Here is a 25,343-nt window from a genome sequence, read left to right on the forward strand (position 1 = left end):
GCGACTTCAAAGCTCCTATCTGCACAAGCACAATTCAGAATATCATTAGCAATCAGAGGCAAAAAGTTATGTGGAGAAAATACCAATTGCAGCAGTATTAATTGCACAAGTTCATGGTGGTATTTTGAAAGATGGTACACGGATGGTTATAAAGATGCAACACTTGCAAATAGAGACAATGATGTGTTATGGTCTTCGCAATCTTGCTTGGATAGTTTATGGAGACAATAAAGAGGAACCTTGAAAAGAATAATTCAGACATATTGTAAGCCCCTGCCTACAAAATAAGCAGTGTGACCCTCCTTCATCAGATACAGTTGATAGTCTTTGCTGTGGTATTGATGAGTGCGCTGATTGCCTTCTAATATGAAGATGTTGGCTGTGAAATTTCAGAGGACTTGTCTAAATGTGGGCTTATTTTAGGGATCAAACAACCCAAGATGGAAAACATTTTGCCCGACAGGGCATATGCATTCTTCTCACACTCTCACAAGGCTCAACCAGAAAAACATGCCATTACTTGATAAGGTTCTTAGTCAGCGGGTATCTTTATATGATTATGAGCTTATTGTTGGAGAGAATGGAAAAAGATTGTTGGCCTTTGGAACATATGCTGGGAGAACAGGAATGATAGACTTCTTACGTGGCCTAGGGGAAAGATTCTTAAATCTTGGATATTCCACTCCATTTCTCTCGTTAGGGTCTTCATATATGTATTCCTCTTAAGTGCTGCTAAGGCTGCAGTTATTGCTGTTGGTGAGGAAATATCTACTTCAGGTCTTCCATCTGCAATCTCTCCTTTGGTTTTTGTCTTCACAGGTTCAGGAAATGTATCACAGGGTGCACAAGAGATGTTACGCCTTTTACCTCATACTTTTGTGGATCCATCTGAACTTCATAAGCTCGTTGAGTCAACCAAAAATGTACCAAACTCTTCAAAGGGATCAAAATTCTCCAGACAAGATTTTCAAATATTTTCTTGCATTGTAACATCCAAGGATATGGTTGCACTCAAGGATCCTTCAAAGCAGTTTGATAAATATGATTATTACACACACCCAAAACTTTATTACCTAGTGTTCCATGAAAAAATAGCTCCATACGCCACATGTATAATGAACTGCATGTATTGGGAAAAACGGTTTCCTCGGTTGTTGACTAATAAGCAAATGAAAGAGCTGAAATTGAATTTCAATCGCCTTGTGGGGATTGCTGATATAACGTGTGATATTGGGAGCCCAATTGAATGTCTAAAGCAAGTAATCCCAATAGAATGCCCTTTCTTCAGATATGATCCTTTAACTGGTTCTTATCATGAAGATATGAATGGGGAGGGAGTTATATTTCTAGCAGGGGAACCGTAACGTTGCTTCCAGCAGCAGTCCAAAGGATATATGAAATCAAAGGACGCAGTATGACAAGCCCACTTGCAATCTGTGTTGCTGATGTGTCGGATGTTAATCGCTCTGCAGTGACCTCTCATTTACCGGATGGTCTACTTAGTAGTTTTCTTCCTGGACCTGTCACTTTAGTGCTAGACCGTGGTAAAGAAAGTATTCTTGAGAAGTCCCTCAACCCAGGAGTGAATACTATTGGAATCAGAATACCAGAATGTGACTTTATCCAGATAGTAGCTCGTAATTTTGGCAGCGCTCTTGCACTCACAAGCGCTAATCGAAGTGGACAACCAAGCACAGTTTGTATTCAAGAATTTGAGCAGCTGAGGCAACATTGTGCTTATATTTTTGATGGAGGTCAACTTCCAGTTGGACGTGCAGGCTCAAAAATTATAGATCTAACCACACCCAAAGTCTATAAGATCCTAAGACGTGGAAGTGCTTCGAAGGAGACAAGAGAAATTCTTGATTTATTTGGTTTCAAAGAGATTAATTAAGCATGAATTTTTGCCCCCGAGTTCAACTGTATCATAGCGTTTTTGGTGATAAAGGGACCAAACACCACGAAGACATCTGTCAGAGCAGAAAAACAGGGTCAATTCACCTATTTTTTATCTTCAGTCAATGCTGCTGCTCATCATCTTCTTCACTTGAAACGTGTTCTTGGTCCTCATTCACGCCACCGCAACAGAAAAATAGAAACGAATTTCCTATTTCAAGACCACCGAAATCAAAAAGATATGCGCTCCAGTTTTGCCTCATAATTAGCCAAATCATCAACAGAATGTTAGTTTAAAGGTTGTTTTATTTAAATGGCAAGTGTAACGTGGCTTGATCTGCAATGCACTTGTTAAAGGGCGATCTCCACATTCCAAGTGCTATTTTGGTCTAACAGCAAAAGGGAACGTGGCAGGCGTTGCAACATGTGAGGCATTCGATTCATATAAGGAACATATGTGGCAGCATGGAAACGACCTTCAGCAGAGACACTTGCCGTGACTTTTTGGGAAAAATAAAAGTCAAAGGCCAAATTTAAACACAGATAACTATCCCAACACAGAAATCGAATTAGTTAGTTCATTTTGGGTCTTCACGCTGAAGTGGTTAGGCAGTCAGAGGTGATTATGCAGATGAATAGCGGCAATTACGAATGGCTAGATATGTATCTGCTGAGATTTAGGAATCGATGAGTAGCTTTTGCTATTTTTCATTGTGCCAGTTGAAACAGTTCCATTTTTTCATGGATCAGTTTTCTTCTGAGCCATTTAATGTATTAAATAATTTTTTGTAAAAAGAGCAGGGAGTGAGAGGGGAGTTTTCTGAGTGCTGGGAGCTGATGGAGCGTAGCAGAGCTTTCTTGTACAGTCTTTGAGAGAGATTTTTAATGAAATTTCACAGCTCTTCTGAGATTCCTGTGGTTTGTTAATTTAGCATAAGTGTTTTCTTGTGTTTCATATGTAATCTGTTGTGTTTCATTTCACTTCATGATCGTTTCTAGTTGAGCAAAGGAAGTGTTTAGGTAGGAATTCATAGTATTGTATGCTCCTCCTATAAATTTGCTCACGTTCAATGTTTTCTTCTGTTTAAGGAGGATTCAAAGTATTATTTGCCCTCCTTAGCTCCTCACCAGTCTTGCCATCCCATTTAAAAAATCTAGATTTGATGCTAAATTCCTTGCCTACCTTGCCTCAGTCGTCAACCTGTGTTGTTCATTATATTTCTCTGTTTGAAGCTGTGATTTTGCCCATGCAGCCCAGAAAAGCCCCGTCATTTAATTTAAAAACCCCAAATCAACACTTCCTCATCAGTTTACTAGCCTAATATCTTTATTCCTAATTGGTCAGCTTATCCTATTGAAAGATCTACCGAATCTGACCCGAGAGAGCCTTCTCATACCTCGTAGGGCTAGCTACGAGGTGAAATGGTTTGATGTAGCCTTGAGAGTTTGTCTATCTCAGCCTAGGTGAATTCCAAGCGCTAACAGAAGCCATGAATAAATCCCTAAAAATCATCCTGCAAAGGACGATTAACAAAGCTCAATCCAATTGGCACATTATGTTATATCTGGCACTTTGGGCATACCGAGTGTCAGTCAAGACTGCCACCGGTTTTACTCCTTTTCAACTAGTTTATGGGTTGGAATCCATTTTTCCCATGGAATGTGAAATTCCTTCCCTTAAATTAGCTGTTGAACTTATTCTCGATACTTCTAGTCTTGAAGAATGCCTCGTTCATTTGGAACATCTCGATGAGCAGCGTCAAGATGCGGCCATAATCAACGAAGCTCATAAAAAGAGGGTAAAAACTCAATATGATAAATCTGTCTATCCTAGCATTTTTTCTGAAGGTGACCTTGTCCTAGTCTATGACCAAGATAAGGATGCCTTGGGGGTAGGCAAGTTTAAATCTATGTGGTACGATCCCTTCATTGTCAAAAAAGTTTTGAAAAAGGGAGCTTATGAGTTGATTGATTTTGAGGGAAACGAGTTGGCAGAGCCCAAAAATGGGCTCTATCTTAAAAAGTATTTTTCTTAGGCTTTGGCCTAGCATTTGCTTGGTTGTAAATATTGTATCTTTGTGCATATCTATCTATTGGTTTTTTAGTGATGTCGATATTTTTGATCTGCTTTGGCAGGTATTGATGGACGATTTGATATATTTAGGGTTCGTCGATGGTGCTAGTAGACACACCCGGAACCTTGCTTCCACGACTTGGGTGATTTATTATCCATCTGGACAGTTGACGGTTTCAAGAGGCGTATGTATCGGTCCCGCTTCAAATACTATCGCTGAATATACTGCTGTCATTAATTTACTATCTGAGGCAATATCTATTGGTATTGATTCATTAATAGTTTACTTGGATTCACAACTTGTGGTATCTCAATTAACTAACATCTATCGTGTGATAGATTCTTATTTATATCGCCAATTTTTGAGAGTGTGTTTATTATAGAGATCATTTGTTTATATCACATTTATTCATATTCCACGATCAAAAAATTCATTTGCAGATTCTATCGCAAATCAAGCATTAGATTGGCACATAAATCATTCATCACATTAAAAAATAAAAAATAATCAAAGTATCATATGTATATATATGATCATCACGATAAAATGTCTGTACATAGATAGAGTTGTATGTCCAAAATAATATACAAAATCAAGACAAAAATGTCCTACAAAATTAGGGCCCATGCCCATAATCATGTCTAATAAAAAAAAGATCTGGTCATCCATCTACAGGTCCTGTTGAGGGTGAGAAGCACGAAAGAAAATGATGGAATTTGCCACCGGCCGGAATAGCCGCACCCAATGGTGTGGTACTCCTACCACATGTATTTTCATCTCCTCTGGAAGGTATTCTATCGCCACCATAGGTACCTGGTGAGTCAACCTCACCAAGTTTTTTTGGACAACATGGAGGGTCCTCTCAGTCTCTGTTGTAGCTCCTTTTGCATCTCTTCCATGATGTCTGTGTTGAGGTATACCCTCAAGTCTCACTGGTCCAACATCTATGTCATGATCAATAATTTTGTAAGTATTTGCCTCATCAAAAAGATTTTTAGTTCATTTATGCTTAAAATCCAAAAAATCTTAAAATCTAAAAATTAAAAAAAATATTTGTACCTATGGTTCCCCACGCTGCATCCGGTGGCAACACCAGATCTAGATCTCCACGAAAGTCCATCCTAGCATAGGGGTAGTCCTCAACTGCAATGACTTGTTGTTCCCACCAAAGGAACAACTCGTCATCAAATATATTTCTAGGGACCTCACCGCCCCCTAGTCTTTTCATTAGATCATCCCACCTACCCATCCATGGATCCCTTGGGCTGTTGATGGTGGATAATACCTTGGGTTGAAGCCCTCGTACTCTCTCAAAGAAGAAGGAACACAAGATGGTTCCATATCCAAAGTTTTTTTCCTGACCTTTTTGGATAGAGGTAAGTTTTTTTTTCATATTGGCTAAGAGAGGTGAGGACCAATCAAATGCTATCGTGAGACACTTTTAATATCCCTCCCCTTAATAATAAATAATAAATAATAACTAATAAAAATAATAAATCATAAATGTTAAATAATAAATGATATTTAAAAATATACAAGAAAATAAATAAAAATAATAAAAATAAAAAATAGTAATAACTATACTAAAGCTCTAAATAAGAATAAATAGAAATAAAACAAAGAAAACAATAAAAAAATCAGTAAAGCTATCAAAAAGAAGAAAATAAAACAAGAAAGCTAAAAATCAAAAGAAAAGTAAAGAAATAAAACAAGAAAGCTAAAAATCAAAGTCGCATGTAGACACATGGAGTGTGTGCATGTGGTTCCCATCCAATGTTTGGTCTATTTATTAGATGGTGAGGAGGATGGGAGGCATTCCATCTTTTCGAGATTTTGTCTTTCATTCTCTTGGGAGAATGGTGTTCTAAGACATAGGAGTCACTGGAAGTAGTACGTTGATTGAGGGCTCGGGGGTGGCCAGTTGTAGCAAACCATTGCACAATTGAGCCTACGGTTGGGGAGGAGAGTCATCCCCAAAACCTTGTTGCGGTAAGCCTACTTCTACCACAGGTAAGCACAGGTAAGCACTATTCATAGTTTGAATTTAGTTAATTAATTACATGATTGTTTGGCTAGGTAAGTGCCACTCTGATTTAAATTTAATGTTAATAAGTTAATTAGATATTTATTTTGGGCTGTTACATATGGTATCAGAGCAGGGCTCAACCCTTAGGGCCTATGGGCATCTAATTTTTTATTTTTTCAGGATATTTAACTTGACTTGTTTTTGAAAGTTACAGGATGCTTACTTTCCCACAAGCAATTTCCATGGCCACTAAACTTGGAATCGGGGTTTCTAGATTTCCGCATTTCTGATTTGTTTTCATTAATTCGTTAGCCATTTCTAACAATTGTTTGTAGGCTCTGCCACAAACTGAGTGGTGTGTATTATGATAGGCATCAGATAAAGCTCGTTTATCATAAATTTATATATTGTGGTTCTGAAGGATAATTTGGTTTTGCGATCATTTTGTCCAGGAATTTTTCTTTATTTGTTGTTTATTTAAATTTAGTATCAATATTTGAGTTGTCTCTAGCCCACAGATGTTTTCCACAGCCTCTGACATATCAAATTGGCTTCAATCGAAATTTCGAAATCTAATCTAAAGTCAGAGCATACATGACTCATGATTTTCAGCTACAAAGTTGTCTTTAAAGGAAATACATGTTTTACGTGCTAGAAGTTGGCACAAACTTTGGAATATTCCCTCACAATGTGTCTTATTCTTTTATTAATTAAATTTTAAAGAAATTAAAAAAAAAATAACCTTTATTTTCGCTGTGTATTGTTGTGCATTTTCTTAGGGTCTAGCTTCTGCTTGTGTCCTCTCCTCACTTGGGCCCCATTTGCCTACCATCCTCCTTGATGGATGCTGCAAACCATGCCACCTACTAGTAATAGGTTCATCGTCTTTATCATGAATCCTATTATTACCTATCAATTCATCATCACTTTATTACTTCTTTATCACTTGAACTCGCATCTACCCTGCCATTACCCAAGGAACTGTGAGCTATCTCCTATACCCTCCTATTTTTTTCATAGCCAGAGGCAGTACGGAGCAATTCTCTACAATATCGCCAGCTATGCCAAGCAACTCGGTTGGGGGACTCTGCTCTTTAAGCTCCTCCTGGAAGGCATGAATGCAAAACAATTTGAAGCTCAAGTCCTTTGTTAAAGGCTTCATTTCATGGATATAACGATTCATAATCTAAAACTATCAACAAACCTTTTCCTTCTACATATTTCTGAATGTTGACGCTAAGCTGCTCCTCACTCGATTTTTTTTATCAATTTGATCAAGTCCCACCCACTTTCCAATGTCTAATAAGAGTAGTTGAACAGAAAATTTTTGTGATACAGCAACCCAAACTCGATGGTCAAAATTTGCCTTGACGTTGTGGAAAAGACTTTGGGATAATAGAGTCTTTCCCAACCCGCCCATGCCAGCTACCATAATGACTCCAGGGCCGTCTTCCTTCAACAACAATTAGGTAATTGCTTTAATGTCTTTTTCCATGCCTCCAGTCTCATTTTTTCTGATAAGTGAAGTCGATCTTTCCATCCGATATTCTGACTTATTTAAAATGAGATCAGAGATAAACCTAAGATATTTGAAATGCCTAGCATCTGCATGTAACTCCTTGAGTCTATTCTCTAATTTGGTCACTGTATCATTGGAACCGGTATCGCGCTCGAGCTATCTTCTGACAACTAGAGTGACCTTATCCTCTAATTGGGTGACTGTAACATTCAAACTCAGAGCAACCCGTCTTTTGATTAGTACATCCATAGCATCTTCGACAAAATCTTCAAAATTTCCAATCCAATTTAAAATTGAATGGGAGTTCCATCTCTCTCCGTCTTGCAAAATAATGTCAGCTCCATACTGTTTAAAGTTTCCATATAGTCTACCACAGGGTCTTCAAGATCATAATGGATGACCAAGTTCTGATTTGCAAAATAAGAACTCCTATAAAACTGCTGAATTTTGTGACAGAGTGCTGTCCTCAACAGCTCTGAAATCTTCCATTAATCATGTATCATTTTGCTGGTGTATATCATACAAATATTCTGCTCATAATTTTTTTGGCAAGCTAGAAATATCTTCTTCCATGAGGCGGCCAGCAATGTCATCATCGAAGAAACATGTCATGCTTATATGTCCATTCTTCATCTTTGGCTTTCCTGAAAATGGTTTTCAACGGTAGCTTCAAATTTTTAAAAGGCAGTTCTATGTCTTCTTTTAGAGAAATAGTCCTATGATCATAATTTATAGAAATTCCTATATTCATTTTGAAATTTGGAGCACTATTTTCTTCAATAACATGATTAATAATATCTTGTTCAGCTATCTTATTTTCTTGAGGAGATTTAAGAAAAGACTGCTGATTTCACTTCACAGGTATAATCTGGCATGCCTACCTTGATAACAATTTCATCATTTTGTTGGTGATTGTATGCCTGTTCCGACTGCAAGTCTGTGATGTTTTCATTCTCAGAAACAACCTTTTCATTTTCAAGAAGAGCCAGCAAGTGCTCTCTTTGTATGGCTGCCAACAACACTTTGAGACCTTCTTTTCCTAATGTTTCATCATTCTCTTCATAAAATGATTGCTCTTTACATTCAGAATTTTTTTTAAAGAAAACATGGCAGACTTCTTCTTGACTGTCCAAGACATTATGAGAATTATTTGGAGCTGTTTGGAGGCTGTTACATACATCAGCATCTTTAATTTCTAAAGATATATCCTCAAGAAAATCGATGAAGAAATCATCTTCTCTATCCCATTCAACAGTGATTTGATTGTTGTAGATATCATCAACATGGTTTCATTTATTTTCTGTGATTGATTTCTTCTGGGTAGCTGAGTTACGATTCATATACAATTCTTCATCATGCAAATTCACATGCATTTCCTCTTTCTGTTCTTTGCTTTGGCTGCAAATATTGTCCTCATCTCCATCAAGAATACATATGATATTACCATCATTAGCATACACAAGTATAAACAAATACCAGTTCTATATAATTTGTGGAAGGAACAATTACCTACCTTGGATGAGGAAGTGGTACTATTGATTGTGTAAATGGTACTATTGATCTTATAGTGTGTGCATATTTCTCGACATTGTTGTCGAAAGGAACAATGGAATTTGCAGGAACACGCATAACCATGGCCACAAGCTTACAATCTTATGTCTTATGCAAGCAATTTTATGTCTTATCCGGGAAATTATTATGGCTAAAATGTATTGTAATTTAAGGGATGGTGTTGCCTTCAAGGGTGCGCTTGCAGGCAGGCCATATAATTAATAAAATCATTTTATTTTGTGTTGGGGAGGGATAACTTCCCCAGTCATCCGATCCGGTTCTGGTTCGGGTGGCGATGTCTCTTCTTTATGGTGTGGAATATTTCTTTAGTTGTTTGATTTCTTAAATTTCCTTAGAGTAATCATTTAATAGCCATATGAATCTCAAGATACATTCAATAAATTTGTTTAACGATTTATTTTGTTAAAAGCAGTCCATTTAATTCTTCTAACATAAGTTATGATTGCTTAAATAGATACTTAAATATTTCACCCTACAGCACAAAATCTCAATTTATCTTTATCCTTAAAAATCATGAATCTGTAGATTTAATATTGGTGTGACATATAATGATGAATAAATTTTCTTTCGAAATTCAAGTACCTTTTTAACACAATAATGCCACAAATATTCTTAAGCTTTAGTCATTTGAATATGGGTTGAGACAATTCTCTAAATTTTATTCTGACATCATTATTAACTTCTAACTCATCTTTTCAATGGTTTTATACTACAAAATTTGTGATTGTTGATAATTTATGGTAATTTATGGTTTAAGTATTGTGATTGTTGATAATTTATGATAAAATATATCTTATTAAAACTCATAAACTCTGATAATAAGGATAACTTATTAACCTTATTATTATTAGATTTTGATAATAATTATTAATGAGTATATTGGTTCTTATTTTATGCTTCTTCAAGTGATGAATCTTGATATTGAGTTTCACAAAGCGAAATTCTAAATGAATCACATAATTAAGATATAGTTTTATTATGAATCAATGATTCATTGGAAAAATATATAATATTATAATCTTGATGGTAATAATCTACCCATAATTGACGATATATAATTCTCTAAAAGATCGCACTATTGATATGGTATACTAGCATGTTGGTGTAACTACTCACCATCGGTTCATTTTACAACACAGTTTACATAGCACTTGAAGTAATTGGATAATTGAAGTTGAAATTGTCACCAATTAAAGTGCTCTAAAAATAGTGAAATATGTTCCAATTCACAATGGATAAGCTCTGATACCTTTAGATGATCATTGTTCACTAGCATCTGTTCATTATTTCACTGTTCAATCTAATCTAAAAACACAGAGATAACATTCCTTGAATGTTGATCATGCTATTCACTAATTGGGTTGGATTGTTGTTCTCATTGTCCTTTAGCAATAGCAGTTGCTTGGCATTTCTCTGGTCTATTATTGCAAGAGCACAACTCTCTCAATATGATCTTCTAATAAATTTAATTTTTCACTGCCATTGCCATTCAGATTACATGTATCTGCTCATTTACTACTATATTCTCAATGGAAAATCATACAGACTTGGATTTCAGTTTAGATGTTGAGTACAATGTTACATGAGGTTTCGTGATTCAAGTTTAAGATGTCGAAAGAGAAATGGAAAGGAGAAACTTGCTAATGATAGTTCATGTGATTATGGCCAACTTGGATCGTAGAGAAGAAGTATCACAACAGGGGTAAGAAATCAATAAGAAGAAACAACCTATTTTAGAACATAATGGAAGAGTTTGGTATAATCATGACTTGGTACTCTAAAGGTATCACTATAAGGTCTATCTAAGGATGATGCACATAAAGAAGAAAATATTGGCAATCAACTAATGAACTTGAAAAATCAGAGTAATAATGAAGGTTATTTTTAAGGAACCTGTATGGTATGATAAATAGAATGATTGGAGAAGGTAAGTTGTGTGCATTACAACATCTATAACAATGGGAGAGCCACATTGTAAAATTTTCCATAGGTGACTAACTATATGAATGAATTATGGATAACAAGACGTATGATCAGGAGATTTTATTATAATAGGAAAAGATAAGCGGATTACACTTAGTAGCTATCTTAATGAATTAGGAAATATTAACAACATCTCCAAGGTATATCAGTGCTATAGGAGAGGAGGAGAAGAAACCACAATCACTGGAGGTGAGAAATTCAAGTCAATTTAATAAAATAGAATGAAGTGAAGAAACTTCCATTTTTGAAGCCAGTAGACATGGAATAGTAGGAAATCAAGACAGAGAGAAAAATAAAAATATATCTATGAATATCGGGTAGAAGGAAATGAAGGGATGTTCTATCAAGAAGAAAGTTCTTTTAAAGGTATTAATGAGTAGAGTTAGAAACATGATTGGTAATGGTCATAATGATGATCTACATATTTTAAAAATGTGAAGGTGTTGCATGATGACTAAATGATAATAAACGAGGAAGATATAGGAAGGAATGTTGCTAGAAATTTTATACGGATACCTTGAGAAGTATTGTGTACATAGTGACAAAAGAAGTGAAAGTCAATTAATAGAGATTGTACTTGACTCATTATTTCATGAGTAGGAATTCCCATAACGTTAAAAGAGGTTGTGTCCGCATAACACCTCACATTTAAGTTTCTCATGGACAATGATGGTAGTAGTGTTTCCAACTGTTTCAAAATCTAAAATAATGATACTATTTAATAAGAAAGAGTCTTTTGCCCAACTTGATGAAACTGAATTTATGATAAAGCAATCAAGTGGTATTGAGATACGAACTTTACAAACTCGACGAGATAAGAAAATATTTCTATAGATGAAGTGCTGATTGTTAAACAAGCATGATATAAAAGTAAATCATGATGAAAAAATGTTTATATGCAATTGCATATAGCGGTATTGGAATCGGTAACCCCAAAGGGTAAATGGATGTAAAATCAAGGGATTTTAATTTTTAGAAAGATGATTTAAACAATGATGGTATCGCTAGTAATATCTTAAACAATGAAATTCACCAGAATTTCCTTGGGGAAGTAAGAATATATGACGAAAGATTAAGAATCAAGATGATGAGGCTCATGTGAAGTTTAACGATGTACTTAGATGATTACACCGTTGGTGTAAATAATCAACTACCTAGTAGAAAGAAGTCGAACTGATTATTGACAAGTAATTGACAACTTGATGAAAACTTATTGACGATGTTTCATGCTATCATGGTAGGAAGATAATGATGTACATATGGTTCTTATAGTGATAAGGTATCCATACGATAATAGCGATATGCATAGGTATTATGATGTTATGTCAAGATATATTGACATATTCATTTACTAAGTGATGATAGGTATTTAATGTTCAATACTCATGATGGATATGATATGCATAACATGGCATAGGAATTATGATGCTATAATATGAGGATTATTGACATGTGGTTCATTTATGAGAAGTCATGATATGTCTTTAATATAATTATGTTTATGGTATAACTGAAGCATGTGATAGTTCCGTACAAATCTACGACATGCATGAGTATGCAATTCCTTATTATTCATAATGTTGCAATTAACAAAGACGAACGTTCTCATGATGACATGAAAGAGTTGGCATGTGGATTATTTCCTATGATACTATGATGGTATGGTTAATGCATTTGATGCATGTTGAGATGTGATGATTCACAGGACTCCACAAATGGGCCAAGAGGGCCGGTTTATCTGATGATCTCGTGCGAGCCCATACGCATGAGGGAGAATAAGTAACACCATATGGGTTGGGGACAAAACTCAATCAACACTACATATGCCAGTGGTTCCTTTGTCTTGTGTATAACTCTTGATGGATAGCTCTTGAAGAGCTATACGACCATCTTGAGGAGGCCATGTGCCTGATGTTCTAGGCTAGGTGCCTGTTATTGGATTGGGATGCCAAAGTATGGAAGGGATGTAAAGGACTTCGATGCCTGGGGCTGTGCGCCTTAGTAGTTATGGAGGGAGTGGGCCAGCCTTGCGAGATGCCCGAGGTCATTGAGTACCGGACTGGATGCCTACCTTGGGGCAGATGAGGTTTGAACCAGGCACGAGCCTTGGGGCCAGCCTTGGACTAGGATACAGACCGGGTCAGGCTTAGCCTGGTTCCGAAAGTGGGAAAAAGGACAGAGATTCCTTGAGATTTCCCGGGGTGTTGGGGACTTTCGATGCCTGCTGGTTATACTAGTTCAACAAAGGGTGTTGGCAACATGAAGTAAATAAAATAATAAATAATAAATAATAAAAATAATACATAATTCAACATAACTTCGGGACGAAGTTCCTTAAAGTGGGAGAGTATGTAATATCCCTCCCCTTAATAATAAATAATAAATAATAAATAATAAAAATAATAATAGAATAATAAATAATAAATAATACAAAATAAATAATAATAATATAAATAATAAATAATAAATCACTTAATAATAAATAATAAAAATAATAAATCATAAATGTTAAATAATAAATGATATTTAAAAATATACAAGAAAAAAATAATAAAAATAAAAAATAGTAATAACTATACTAAAGCTCTAAATAAGAATAAATAGAAATAAAACAAAGAAAACAATAAAAAAAAAAAGTAAAGCTATCAAAAAGAAGAAAATAAAACAAGAAAGCTAAAAATCAAAAGAAAGGTAAAGAAATAAAACAAGAAATCTAAAAATCAAAGTCGCATGTAGACACATGGAGTGTGTGCATGTGGTTCTCATCCAATGTTTGCTCTATTTATTAGATGGTGAGGAGGATGGGAGGCATTCCATCTTTCTAAGATTCTATCTTTCATTCTCTTGGGAGAATGGTGTTCTAAGACATAGGAGTCACTGGCAGTAGTACGTTGATTGAGGGCTCGGGGGTGGCCAGTTGTAGCAAACCATTGCACAATTGAGCCTACGGTTGGGAGGAGAGTCATCCCCAAAACCTTGTTGCGGTAAGCCTACTTCTACCACAGGTAAGCACTATTCATAGTTTGAATTTAGTTAATTAATTACATGATTGTTTGGCTAGGTAAGTGCCACTCTGATTTAAATTTAATGTTAATAAGTTAATTAGATATTTATTTTGGGCTGTTACAACACTCCACAACAAGACTCATTGAAACATGAGAGGCCTGATGTACAGAAGCTGAACCATTTACTCTGGCAATGGTAAAAGGAAGGATTCTCAGGGATAGACTCTCTACATGTTTGATTGGAATCTGGGTTCCAATCTTCTCGGTGTTTCCTGGATAGTAGATATGTATGTAGTCTTCCACACTAAGGCTACCTCTTGTTCTTCCTATTGAGTTGACCCTCACTCCTCTCCAGGAAAGACTTGTGATGAAATAGATATCCTCTATTTAAATCCTCAGGAGCATATGATTAATAACAAAAGCATCTTCTTCTGGATCCCAGTAGTGGATTAACATCTCAAGCAACTTGGTATTTGCCTTCATATTCAACATTTTGAAAAATTTCAATAATCCGCATCCTCGTAAGGCATCTAATGTATTTGGATCTTCCATTACTTCATTATCAATCACACTATGCTCTCTTTCACGCCAAGTAATCGAAATTCTGAAAAAAAAATGTTTTGAATCATTAAAACCGTGTTTTCAAATTTTGAATTCACGCACATGCTGGTTTGGTATTCACATAGTCGCATATAGGGATTTTTTATATGCGGTTCATATGTGTCCAACTCACGTGTACGCAGAGAAATTTTTTTAAACTAAGTTCCCACGGTAAATGTTTTGACAAAAACATTTAAAAATCATTAAAACTTATTAAAAATTCAGTTAGAAGGTTACCTGGAGGATTGGAGGCTGAAAGAACAGATAAATTTGATGGATTAAGCTCACTTGGTTTTTTCTCCACAGCTCCTTCACCCAATTTCTCAAAACACAAATGAAGAATTGTGAGTCAAAAAGTCCTTATATAAGTTGACATGTGAAAATTACTTTTTCTAAAGCTTATTTTTCTTTTTTATGGACTTTATGACCTTTTTGGCTTGGAGTGTTGGGATGGGTTGTTTTTATAGGATACTTTGGATATTTTTGAGAGATTGTTGCAATTCCATGACTGCAGACCTGTCATGGTAGGTATCATTTTTTCACTAGCATATAGGTTAGGGGATATCATTTTCCGCTACATTTTGCATATTAACCTCCATACTGTGATATTTTTGCCATAGGGTTGACCCCATCATGTCTTAGTTCTAAAACCATTTTCTCTCGCTGACTTGTAAAATCATGATATGATGGTAGAGCCAACCTTTACATGGGCATATTAGTTAGATCCTCGCTAGCAAATGTTGCCCATGCTTCTGTATTGCGTACGCTCAAGAGTCCTCTTTAGTCCCGCCATGACTTGTGCATTGAAGACTCATTCTCTTACTTCTTTGCCATTTTTCTGGCTTTATACCCTAGAGGCTCCTTTGTGTTGAGTTCTACTACTGCATTGCATGTTGACCATTTGTACCTTTTGGCCTTAAGCCAACTTCACTTGGACTCATGTTTAAGCCACATTTTGACCATGTCTTTTGTGAAATCAACCTTGCAATCGCTTAGCCTCTATAACTTAACATGCTCTTACCCATGGAAAGAACATCCCTTTGAGTGTCACTAACCAGTTTAGTCACCTTGCATTGAGCATAGGAATGTTCCCCTCCCAGGAACTAGCACATATGTATTTGGACACTCGTTCTTTCCATTGTACCAAAGGCATTATTTTATTCTTTTTTAGGCTTCATAATTATGAAAAAGACAAAAAATTATATATTCCAAAAGGAGTGGGAATGGGACATTACTTCCATGATTGATGGCAATTAGAGTCAGTTGTGTTGCCCTTGAACAAAGCACTCAAAATTAAGTCTTTCCTCCATTAGTATGGGTTTTAATTTGTCTTAGGAGAGCCTTAACCTTGTTATTGGTTAGTACTCCTCGAGTTTGTTATCTCTTCCAATCATATGGAGAGCTTGTTTGTGCCTCTTGCATGAAAAACTTATACAAAGCTATCATATGCTGCCATATTGTCACTTTTGAGTCGTGCTTTTGTTCAAGGGAAGTAAACTTGAGTCAATCTTTCTGTGGTGTCTCTTGATTCATTTTTTAGTCGGCCATCCCTACTTGTCAGAGTCATGTTCATTATCACATCAGCTACTTGGTCCTTTGCTCATGCTAGTTTTAGAAGGTCTTCATTGAATTCTTGCTAGCGAGTCTTGCTCTTATCGACTACAACAAATTTATCTAAGAGTAGACCTAGAGCTGCACCCTAACCCTATTTTCATTATTAATAGGTCACCTTGTGCTCAAGATCGATCAGTATTATGGGTCTTTAACTAAGTGGTTTCCCTTGTGTTCGACATCAGATTTCACTATCACAAATTGGGATTCGTGTAGTACCTTGGTTTCCATTTGACCCTATTGGTGGATTCTTTGCCTCTGTGTCAGCTTTCATTATTGGTTGGTTCAGAGGGTTTCTATCATGCGCTAGCCACATCTTGTGTATGTTGGAAACATGCTTCGGTTGGGTTACTACATCTTTCTCCATCTGATTCCTTCCACGTTATTTGCTTATGTGTTACACGCGCTGGATTGATGAAGGATGCCTTAATGCCTTCCTCCCAGCAGATCTTTTCCCATTGACTTCAACTCCTTGCTCTAGGAACAAGGTGTAGAATCCATTTGGCAGTACCTTAGGGTTTGCAGTCATCAGTGGCAGACTCCTTTGCTATTGACAGTGGAAAAAAATCATTGTCTCTTGATTGATAGATTCTTCCAAGTGTTCGACTTCAACTCATTTATTCGCACTTGTTAGATTGTACTAGGTACCTTGGCTCTCATCATCATTATCGATGAGTAGTCTCGTGTTTGTTAATGGTATACATCAATGATTGGTAATAAAATGATTTCTCACATGGATGACTTCAGATCATTTATTCCCATTGTGTAGAAATGTACCATGGTGGTCGGTGAAGACCTCGGGTTTGCATCATCATTTTTTGGTTCACTTGCCAATTCCTCCTATTTCTGCTAGTGATACCATCCACCTTATATGTTGCAGTTCGTTACAATGACTAATCCAGGTCCGGGTGTGACGGCGGACCCTTCCAAGAACTTTTACTTTCATGATGTGTTAAATTGCATTAAAAGAACATAAATGAATACATGTGCATTCTGTAAAGAAGAGGAACATGACAATCATCAACACATGAAAACATAAGATGTTGATAACAGTGTTCATCCAGGAGGGACTACGTCTCCGGGCCTCGGTGTCAAGATGGTGTAGGCCACTGCATTAAGTTTTTTCTCTAGTGATGATGTACATAAGTGGTGATGTCGCTATCATACAAGGAAAATGTCCTCACGTAGGAGTGGCTCCAAGAGATGTTCTGCTTCAGGAACTCTCAGTCAAAAGGACTCCTATTAGTATGACACAAACTCATGCATGATGATCATCCCACTATCGGGTGGATAAGTCGTTCTTGCGGACAAGACTGACCTCCCTAGTATCTATAGATATCTAGCGACAAGCAAACCAAACAAATTATATCTTTCTCTAAATATGTGATTTATAAATAAAGGTTACTAGTTGTTTTAGGCCTACCTCGGGTCCAGTGCTAGTTTGTGGAAGCCACGCTCCATTTGTCCAAATGAGCTCCTTTGTAAAGAATCTGCAAACACAAACAAGCACACATATTAAATAGCACCTGCATAGCCAATATAATAAAGCATATTTATCATGATGATCAAGGAATTCATGAAATAAATCATAGAAGACAATTTATTGAGAAAAATGAATCTGATTGTATTAACTTTAATCAAAGAAGAACTTTACAACCTTGGTGCCTTGATGTTGTACAAGCTCCTCCCAGGGTCCAACAAGAATCTCCTCTACTTTGACAAGTTTCACTCTCTTCCCAAAGAAGCCAAAAGGTATGTAATCTCTCCTCTCAAGCTTAACTAGGAAGTCTCAATTCCAACAGCATTTACCCTAAAAAATGTTCAGCTTTCAACCTCCCTAGCAACCAGCCCAATGCCTTAATTTATAGTGCAAAGGAGGGAAGTTACTAGGTCCACCTTCAAAGGGATAGAGCCCTCCTTCAAAGGGATAAGCTCCTCTCATCAAGGGGTTAGCTCTTTTAGTTATGGGATGCATGAACCACCTAGGAGCAAACCAACCACGTCAAGATTCCTTCTAGAAGCGTCCAGAATTAACTCAAAGTGAGTTTTTAAGAATAAACTTGCGCCTTTTTGACTTTTACAGGGGTCTGCACCCACTCCTTTAGAGACAGAGTGGGCAGGTTCGCAGGTAACATGACCAAGGGGTGCGGGACCGTAGGTAATGGTAAGAGAAAGTGCGAAACCATAGGTTTATAGATTTTCAAAGACTTTCTATCATTTTTAAAGCTTGACATGAAGAGCTGAGGTTTGAGACTTGCAAAGGAGGACAGTATGAGTGGTGATAGACTCACATTGACTGCAGAAAGTAATGGTGACAATATTTTGTGTAACAGATTGCCCCCTAAAGTGCGAAGTCTGTAGTAGATGAGGATTTCATTTATCATCTAAGAAGAGTGAAGTACTTTATCATTTCGAGGATCATCTTGTGGAGAGCCTGGTTGGAACCTGTAAAAACATTCAATGCAAAATATATATATGAGATCATATCATCGCTGAGGTAGGCATTCCCATACTTAGATCAAAACTGACTAGAAAACTAGCTAAACTGCTCTGATATAGGAATGATCTTGCAATACATCACAAGTATAGACACATGTAGACACAGTATGGGCACAGCCATTTGTTTATGAATAGTCCACTGTATAATGAATATAAAATTCCTCGCAGCCTGGATGGTGGAAACTAGATCCAGGGTCTTGATTTCTACTTCCCGAAATAGTACAATTCTATCCATGTGAATGAATGTGTTGAAGTCGAACAAGGTAGAAACCACTTGATTACCAGTCAATGATGTAAACTGTTAACAAGTGTGAGAGAAACCACTAGTAATGTCAATGGCTCTCAAAGTACTCAGTACAATCCATGAAATGTGAATAGATGTGTTGATGTCGAACATGTCATGGAGTCCTTTGATCGAAGGTCAATGATGCAACCTATCGTCGAAGGCGAGAAACCTGCCATTGAGGCATACAGATCGCAAGGCACTGACGATTTCTAGATCATCTTTCTAGATAATGAGCTGAAGTCGATAAAAAGCGATCCGTTGTAGGCAAGCACACAACACGAAATCATAGATCAAGTTTGAAGAAATATAGTTGCAAGAACTGACACAGGGATGGTCAAGATGAATGACAGATATTTTGCAGATGAATGGTTTATTTGCACTGACCTCTTGAACACATAATGACACAGCAGATGGTTTGGTGACAATTGACCCAAAGTTAATACCCAGAAACTGGCTGAAGACTTTCAATATGGTTTGATCAACTGTTAGGCAAAGGATTTCCCAACCCAGGTGAATAAAAAGTGTCGTGTTCAAGAGTGGTTAAATGTTTTTCTGAGACACAAAGTATGACAAACAGGCTCATTTTTCTCTCTTTTCCCCCACCATTTCTGGCAAGTACCTCTTTATTTTTGACAAGCTTGAGGAGGATAACATTTGCTTGATTATAAGCTCATCCTTCGGATGAGTCCAACTTAGTTTAAATTCGAACCCTAAGAAGGAGTGGTCCATTCCTATTTGTAATTGAACAGGTCCTTTACTGTTAAATTTTAACGAGTCCAGTATAGGAGAAACTCGGCGTTTTTCAATTTTAGGGAGTCTGAAAAAACTTAAGAAAACTCCATGGTTGTCCTTTTTCATAAATTTGTGTCTCCCAAGCCCGAAAAAGTATAAAATAATACTTGAGAGAACCGCTTGACCATTACGATCAAGGAGTACTTTTCATAATTAGTGCCTCTGATCCGAAAAAGTAAAAAAGCGATCAATGACATGTCATTTTATAACCAATATCGAATTTGAAACGACAAAAATCCGGTAATCTTTTCATGTTTTTACAGTCAGAAAAGGGCTGTAAGTGGACCATCTTTTTAATTCTGTTTTAACGAGCTTAAAAAGAAAAGCTTGGCAATCTTTTCATATTTTAGGAGTCAGAAAAGAGCTTAAAGGTGACTCTAATGTTTTTTGTCGAAAATGATCAATTTTTCCTGAAAAATCCGTTATCCTGCACAAAAACTCAAACATTACTCATACTTGTTTAAAATAAATAAAAATGCTTCAAAAGTTACCTCTTTAAAGTGAAAAATAAACAAATTAAAAATTCATTTATTCAAAAAATCTTATAAAAAGGGCTTTTGTAAATTCATTTTTACTGTTTGACTTCAGAGTGACAAAAGAGAGATTTTGGTAAGAAACTTCCCGTGAAGATTGCGGAAAATCCGTCCGTTGGAATCGAACACCGTCACCTCCAGGTAATCCACATCATCTTACTCTTGCATTTCATCCGTTTGAAATTTGTTTTTAGGGTTTAATTTTAAGGGGTCCGCAGGCGCAGTATAGGAAACCTGCGGACCCCGACTTTTTCGCATGCTGAAAAAAGTCAGGGGCCCACACCTGCTGTATAGCTAGAGTGCGGACCTATGCACTGTCTCTAACATAGAGGGTGCGGTCCCCGCAGCATATGTTCTAACATTCCAAAATTTTCAAGTTTTGCCCAAAAACTTCGATTCAAGATATTCTAATCCACCTTTTTATTGAATGTAGGGTATACACCAAGCTTGACTGGCGGGAACGGGAGCACGAGGATGTGGACCTCGCCGCGATTAATCATCAACCTTCGATTGATGCATTGAAGGCATGCGGTTTATTCAAATTCTGGGCCATACCTGGCATGAGGGTCTAGGTGGACTTTTTGCAGTGGCTGGTAGACAGGTGGAATATAAAGGACCAGTGTTTCTTTATTGGTGGCCACCAACTCGAAATGTAGCTGGAAGACATTTAATTTTTGACTGGTTTGCCTAAGAGAGGTGAACAATTGACTCTATTTGGGGCTAGGCCAGGTGGCCAGTCTATCGATAGCCTCCGGCTAGAGTTTTGTAACGACCAAACCAAAGATAAAGGGATTGATATCAAAACCATCTCCCATCCTGAACTCAAAGTGATTGCATTTACTGTCACTAGACTTTGCAGAAGCACAACACTACATATGGCCACTGGATCCCCAATGCGGATGGCAGTAGACTGCTTTCGGGGCACCATCTTCAACTGGTACGAAGCTGTGTTGGCTAATGTAAAAGGCCAACTGACTAGAGCAAAGAACGGACAACTAAAAAACTTTGGATATGGTTTCTTAGTTGTGAGTTTTGGTCTAGAGAGGGTCCCAATGTTGGTCCCACAACATCTTTCCGTTGGAGCTGGACTTCCTTGAGAGCCCAAACTGATGCGTTGGGTTGCAGTTATGGCTCGTCATCCTGAGGAGGGTTCAGAGGTTGTTCGATTTCCTCCTGAGTATTTTCATTGGTTGGAGAACCAAATTTTTGCTATTCAGGATTTTCCTTATGCTGGGATGGATTATCGTGGTGACCCAAACATGGGTCTTCCACTAGGAGAGCAATGGGATGACTCAGGTAAAATCATTTTCAACATTTTCTAATTTAATTTATTTTTTTTTGTTTTTAAATTGTCCCAAAATTGATAGTGAAAAGTTTCAAATGCAGATGTAGGTCCACGACGACCAGCCACTCTCCGGCCCTATGAGAGGAAACAGCCAGCTGTAGCAGCGCCAGCCCCACGGGACGAATCTATAAAGACCTTGGCCGAATTGGAAAACCATCTAGAGCGTTTGACAACAGACATTCCAGAGACTAGCGTAGATGACATTCCTCTTAGGCTACAACACTATGTGATTGGGGTCCCAGGACCTTTCAGGAGGTTCCTTTGTAGGGTGGCCCATACAGTGGTTTCTTATCGTGATCATTACCAGTGATAGGATGATCACCTGTTGTAGACTCATATGACATTTTTGCTTTTTGTACTATCATTTTGCCAATCATAAGGTGTTTTTCAACCTATGATCAAAGACGATGTATATTTGACACACTCCTATGCTATGCTATATCACTATTACTGGCTATCTTGTAAAACATGTTTAAGGAATGTTTTTAAATTTACTGTTTGATTATTGCAAATGTCTACTTAAAATTCGAGAAGCAATTGCATCTGCTAATGTATTTAAATATCTTGGAATATGTTGATATTCAATATAGTCAAATTCACGTTCCAAGAGATGAACTCTCAAAAATAATCTCAATAACACTGGATTTCTAATGGCATAAACTCTATTAAACTACAATACAACAAGTTCAGAATCTAACCTCACAATCAAACTCCGAATCCCAAATGAGATGGATTCAGATAATAACTCAATCACTGCACTATACTCTGCAATGTTGTTCGTTGTTTGACCAAGGCTTACCCCATGCATAGATACCAACTCATCAGAGGGCGAATAGATAACCCAAGCTACGGAAGAAATGTTCCGTGTATTACGAGAAGCACCATCAGCAAAACCAATGTATGTTTGGAGAGATGTTGACATCTGCAATATCAAGAGTAAAATCAAGATAAGCAGGAATAATGAAAAAAACACTCTCTAAGATAAGCACACTTTTTAATCTAAAACACACCAGCTAGAAAGAAAACTAACCTAACTAAAATCTCCACACCTAGATTTAAGCATAATATCTCTTCAGGTAAAGACCATTTCTGGGTTTACCTAAAGAGACTCCATCAAAGTCTACCAATTCATAGGCCCCTTTTGCTAGCTTTCGCTTAAAAACATAAGGACCATGCCACATGGGTACGAATTTTCCAGCGCCTAATTTATCATTTGCTTGATCGTACAGTAAGACTAGGTCTCCTTCCAAAAAATTACGAGGTGTAACATTTCGATCATACTGAGCTTTAATACGTTTGGCATGAGCTTCAATTGCTAGTGCAACATCATGTCGATTCTCATCTAGTTGAGCCAAGTACAACAAACATTTTTCCTCTTCGAAAGTGGCTGGAAGTAATTCTATGGCCATTTGCAATGACGGGATTTCACATTCAATGGGTAACACAGCTTCCAAACCATAAACTAGTTGGAAAGGAGTGAAACCAGTTGATGTTTTTACTGAGGTTCGATATGCCCAAAGCACTGAAAATAGCATGTTATGCCAATTCGACCTATGAATCCCAATGATTCGTCGGATCATGATAACTAGAACTTTGTTGATGGCTTCAACTAGACCATTAGCTTGTGGATAATATGGAGTTGAACTATCGTGACGCAGGCCAAGTTGTTCTGTTAGTTCAGTCATCATAATATTTTGAAAATGACGCCCATGATCAGTGATAATCGCTTGTGGAACACCGAACCTAGCAATTATATGATTGAAAACAAAAATCGTAGCAGTTTTGCCATCTGCCGAAAATGTAGGTATCGCCTCGGCCCACTTGGTAAAATAATCTACCGCAAGGATGATATACGCATGCCCCCTGGCCGAGTGAGGGTTACATGTAATAAAATCGATACCCCATTTCGCAAAAGGGCCACCGAAAATTATAGGGTGGAGAGGAGCAGGTGGAGCGTGCATCTTTCGATCAAAAATTTGGCAGTTGTGGCATTTTCGGACCGCGTTAATACAGTCTTTAAACAAAGACGGCTAGAAATAGCCAGCGCGCAATATCTTTTGGGCTGTGGCAAACCCAGACATATGACCGCCACACGCTCCAGAGTGACAGTCATTTAGAACCCTTTCAGCTTCCTCATGAGTTAAACAACGTCGGAAAACAGAGTCCGCCCCACGATGATAAAGTGTATCTCCAATAATTTTGAATTGTTGGGACTGGAATCGTATTTTCTGACGTTGAGATCTTGAAATTTCAGGCCGAAAGGATTGGGTTTGGAGATAAACTATGATATCTCCATACCAGGGATCTAAAGTGCTGATTAGAAACAAGGATTCGTCCGCAATGGGCTCTTCCACCACAGTTTCAGTATCAACACGCGGGAAGTCACACATTAACTCCGCAAAAACTAAAGATTTCTTTGACTTAGATTTTTCAAATTCCAAGTCAAATTCCTGCAGGATCACAATCCATTTGGAATACTTGCCCCCTAGCAATTGTTTGGTCAAAATATAGATCATAGGGTTGCAATCGGAAATTACAGTAGTTTTGCATAGTAAAATGTAATGATGAAAACGTTGGACAGCTTGAACAGCTGCCAAGGCCAATTTCTCCACATGTGAATATTTTAGCTCAGTTGGATTCAAGGTTCGACTAAGGTAATATATCACATGTTCACTACCGAATTCATCTTCCTGAACTAATACCATTCCGATGGTAGAATGTGAGGCAGCGAGATATAAGAAGTAGTCCTGGTTGTAGTTGGGAAATTGCAATAACGATGCATGGGTCAACACGTGTTTTAGTGCATCAAAAGATTTGTTAGCTATCTCATCCCAAAAGAATGGAGTATTCTGTTTCAACAACTGGGTAAAACCCTTTGTTATCTCGACGTAGTTAGGAATGAATCGACGTAAAAAGTTTGCTTTCCCTTGCAAACTTTGGAGTTGGCGAAGAGTCGAAGGAGGAGGCAGTTTGAGAATAGCTTCAACCTTCGAAGGATCGACACGAATGTCGGCTTTCGAAACAACAAATCCCAGTAACCGACCCGTTTCTATACAGAAAACACACTTGTGTGGATTCAACCTAATTCGATAATGCCTACACCTCATAAAGATTGCTCGTAAATGGATGAGATGATCGGCTCGATGTAATGAATGAGAAGGTAAATCATCGAGATAGGGTTGCACAATGTGCTTGATGTCATGAAATGCGTAAGACATGGCTCTTTGAAAAGTTGCACCGGCGTTCTTAAGCCCAAAAGGTAATTTGCAATAAGCAAATGTCCCCCATGGAAAAATGAAAGCCGTTTTTGGTTGATCAGCAGGTAGAATATTTATTTGATTGTATCCAGAAAAACCATCCATGAAGGAGAATATTTCACTGCCGGCACAATCATCAATGATTTGATCGATATAGGGAGTTGAGTAATTGTCTTTTGGACATGCTCGATTAATATCCCTATAATCGATACATATTCTTATTGTTCCTTGCTTTTTGTTAACAGGAATAATATTCGATACCCAATCCGTTAAAGGAATTGGATAAATGAAACCTTCTTTAAGTAAGTTTTCAACTTCTGCTTTAATTGCAGCAGCTTTTCACG

The 25,343-nt window shown here is 37.2% G+C and overlaps 1 protein-coding gene and 1 pseudogene across 1 annotated transcript; both read left to right on the top strand.

Moving 5' to 3' along the window:
* Nucleotides 1-365: 365 nt before the first annotated feature.
* On the top strand, nucleotides 366-1,364 carry LOC149158267 (alpha-aminoadipic semialdehyde synthase pseudogene; annotated as a pseudogene).
* LOC149158268 (uncharacterized) lies at nucleotides 1,364-1,895 on the top strand (the record flags this gene model as incomplete). Its single annotated transcript, XM_089433934.1, has 1 exon — nucleotides 1,364-1,895. A coding segment is annotated over one exon (531 nt), but the record flags the coding sequence as incomplete, so codon positions are not given.
* Nucleotides 1,896-25,343: the final 23,448 nt, after the last annotated feature.

This window comes from Pinus tabuliformis, chromosome 5_2, assembly GCF_031772625.1.
Source record: "Pinus tabuliformis cultivar Carrire ecotype Pingquan chromosome 5_2, CPIR1, whole genome shotgun sequence".
In the NCBI taxonomy this organism is placed as follows: Eukaryota; Viridiplantae; Streptophyta; class Pinopsida; order Pinales; family Pinaceae; genus Pinus; species Pinus tabuliformis.